General features: G+C 47.0%; 1 protein-coding gene across 1 annotated transcript in view; it reads left to right on the top strand.

Moving 5' to 3' along the window:
- LOC103618642 (medium-chain specific acyl-CoA dehydrogenase, mitochondrial) overlaps positions 1-3,125 on the top strand; it is a 9,951-nt gene that overhangs the window by 5,198 nt on the left and 1,628 nt on the right. Inside the window, exons 8-11 of the mRNA XM_008637069.2 lie at positions 748-856; positions 1,768-1,908; positions 1,983-2,113; positions 2,444-2,681. Of these exons, the coding sequence (XP_008635291.2) occupies positions 748-856; positions 1,768-1,908; positions 1,983-2,113; positions 2,444-2,681 (619 nt within the window). The remainder of the gene's footprint in view (positions 1-747; positions 857-1,767; positions 1,909-1,982; positions 2,114-2,443; positions 2,682-3,125) is intronic.

The following is a 3,125-nucleotide window of genomic DNA, read 5'->3' as shown; positions in this document are numbered from 1 at the left end:
GGGAAAGCAGAAAAACTCTGGGATTTAATTGCCTTAAGGTAATACATTTCCAAGGAGTCCCAGAGCCCAGGCTGTGGTGCAGGGTCTGGGGAGGGCAGTACAGACCCTTCCTCGGGGCTTACACTCTCCCCACCCCAACACACAAACTCTTCTCAGTTCAAGAGGAAAAACTTTATACATTTATCTATGAAAGTTGGGATTTCTCACTGTTTTATTTCTTGCCCGAGGCAGAACCATCACAGAGACTTTCCCAGCACATTCCTGACCCCCCTAAATGGGATTTACAGCAATTGCTGATACAAAAACCTCATTTGCAAATGATAGTGGGAAGAGTAAAATGGAAATATTTGCAATCAAGAGGAAAAGGCCTTGCACACAATGCCACATTCCCTGTACAATAATGCTTAGAGTTGTGCTGGGAATTGGCTTATTTTGGGCTATTTGGGAGGCTGAGTGGGATATTGAGACTTACAGACACATGGAAAAGGTGGAGAAGCTTTGCAGGTTTACCTGAGGGAATTTCATTAAATCTTGATTTTGTGGGAAGAGATGTTTAGACAACACTGACATTCCTCGCACTCCCTCCCCCTCATTTGGGTTTTTTTTGGAAGGGCCAATTAAAAAGGGTTGTTACCTTCTCATTCTATTTCCTGTACAGTACAAATATGGACAAAACCACTTGGCATTTTTGCCATGAAGTATCTGATTGTTGGGGATGAGCTGAGCCCCCATCTCTGTCCTCCCCAGGTACTTCCTGCTTGCCCGCACCGATCCTGACCACCGGGCCCCAGCCAGCAAAGCCTTCACGGGCTTCATCGTGGAGGCTGACAGCCCTGGGATCCAGATTGGCAGGAAGGTGATCATCAGGAATTACTGCTCCTTCCTGAACCAATAACACGATGAATTGCCATGAAAGGGAAATGGCTGAGCCTTGTCAGGGCTCATAGACAGGGATACTGGAATTCTCACAGTGCCCAGAAACTGTTCATAAGACACATTTAATAATTATATTTACGTAGATATATTTTTAATGGAATTATATATGCATAATGTATGTAAGATAATTATATAATATACAATTATATGTAATATATATAATTAGATACAATGATGATAGAATTATAACTGTATGAATTCAGATAAAGAATTACTCAGAAGAGCCTAAAGCAGATAATTTTGCCCAGCTGCAAAAGAACCTTTAAGAACATGGAATTGCCAAGAACCAGTTAATGTCCAGGGGGAGTGAAGGTGTTGGCAGAACTTTCCCCAAAACCAGCCATCTGCTGCAATTTCAGCTCCTCCTGCCCAAGTCAGGCACCATGGAGGTCCTGATTTTCTCACTCTGCTTACATTTGGAACCTGAAAACCTGATGTACTTATGAATTTGTCTTTTGGCAGCACAGCTGTGTCTCGCAGCTGCTCCAAGTGGGTTCTTGACTGTTTTCTCTCCCATATGAGAGGATAGATTTGAATTATATGTCGAATTGAATCCTCCAGAGGATAAATTGAACCAGAAAAAGCCAAAGGAGGGATTCCAGCCTCAGAACTGATCTCCCACATGGAGGCAGTAACCTGCTCAGGTGTGACAGGTCAGGGACTCACTGGGCTGGGGAGGCCAAACTAGTGTTTCTTGTCTCTGGTGGGTTTTAGTTAAAACTGAAGTGGCTTTTTAAGGGAAAAAAGCTTCCTTTATTGTTTAAGTGAACTAAAGAATGGAACTGGTTGTACCTGGGAAGAAGCTGATTCAGTGGCACCTCCCTTTTCCAGGAGCTCAACATGGGCCAGCGCTGCTCGGACACGCGTGGGATCGTCTTTGAGGATGTGCGAGTCCCCAAAGAGAACGTGCTGATCGCGGAGGGCGCCGGCTTCAAGATCGCCATGGGCGCCTTTGACAAGACCAGGCCCCCGGTGAGTGGCAGGAATGGGCTGTTGACAAAACTAACAGGAATTTCTGCTGCTCATCCTGCACTGTGCCTCCCCAGGTGGCAGCGGGGGCTGTGGGGCTGGCGAGGCGAGCACTTGACGAGGCCACGAGGTACGCGCTGGAGAGGAAAACCTTCGGGAAACCCATTGTGGAGGTGCGTCCAAGAGCTTTAGAGTTACCCATGGGAAAGTCTGATCCAACACAGATCCCAGTTCCATAAAACTCCTTGAGCACAACTTCCCAAGTGTGTTGAATTTGCAAATGAAGAAATGAAGATAAAATTATATATTAGGGAAGCTTTATTCCCAGAAAGGCCTGGCTGTGGTGGAGTCCCCATCTTTGTGGCACCTGGGGACACAGTTTAGTGATGACCATGTTGGTGCCGGGGCGAGGCTTGGCCTTGATGATCTTAACAGTCGTGTCCAACCCCAACAATTCCATGATCCCAAGCAGAAGGCTCCTTGCCCTGCGGTGTCGCAGCCCCTCTGAGGCTCACGTGGTGGATCTCCACTCTCCCAGCACCAGCCTGCTGGCAGAGATGGCCATGAAGGTGGAGCTGGCCCGGCTGGGGTACCAGCGTGCAGCCTGGGAGGTGGATGCTGGCCGCCGCAACACCTTCTACGCCTCCATTGCCAAGGCCTTCGCTGGGGACGTCGCCAACCAGGTGGCCACTGATGCTGTGCAGATTTTTGGGGGCAATGGCTTCAACACAGAATATCCTGTGGAGAAGCTCATGAGGGATGCCAAAATCTATCAGGTGAGTGCAACAGAGTGAGGGGTCTCCATGGCAATGCGGGCACTCAGTACAAAGTAATTAATTGTGATTAATTGCAATCAGGATGGACACAGGCTAAAAATATTTGGAGACTGAAAGGCGTTAAATCAGGGAAGTTCTCAAGTTACCACTTGCTGGGCAGGTACTTTGGCTGAGATGTCACCAGCACTGAGGTCCATGAAATAACTAATTAGCATTAATTACCCTCTGTGTGCTGCAGAAACAGCCATGAGGCGCAGCCCATGGTGATTCACTTCTTCAGATATTTATTTATTGGTTTCTTTTCCAAAAGAACAAAACACAGTCATATTTCCTCATTTTCAGCCCACAGACATCCCTAATCCCCAGTGCTTTTTCTGCAATGTTATTGCCAAGAAATTATTCCATGCCAGAATTCCTCTGTTGGTTCCAGTTTGTTATTCAGCA

The sequence above is a fragment of the Corvus brachyrhynchos genome, unplaced genomic scaffold (genome assembly GCF_000691975.1).
Source record: "Corvus brachyrhynchos isolate BGI_N302 unplaced genomic scaffold, ASM69197v1 scaffold1647, whole genome shotgun sequence".
NCBI lineage: Eukaryota > Metazoa > Chordata > Aves > Passeriformes > Corvidae > Corvus > Corvus brachyrhynchos.
This window is presented reverse-complemented; position numbering and strand designations above follow the sequence as displayed.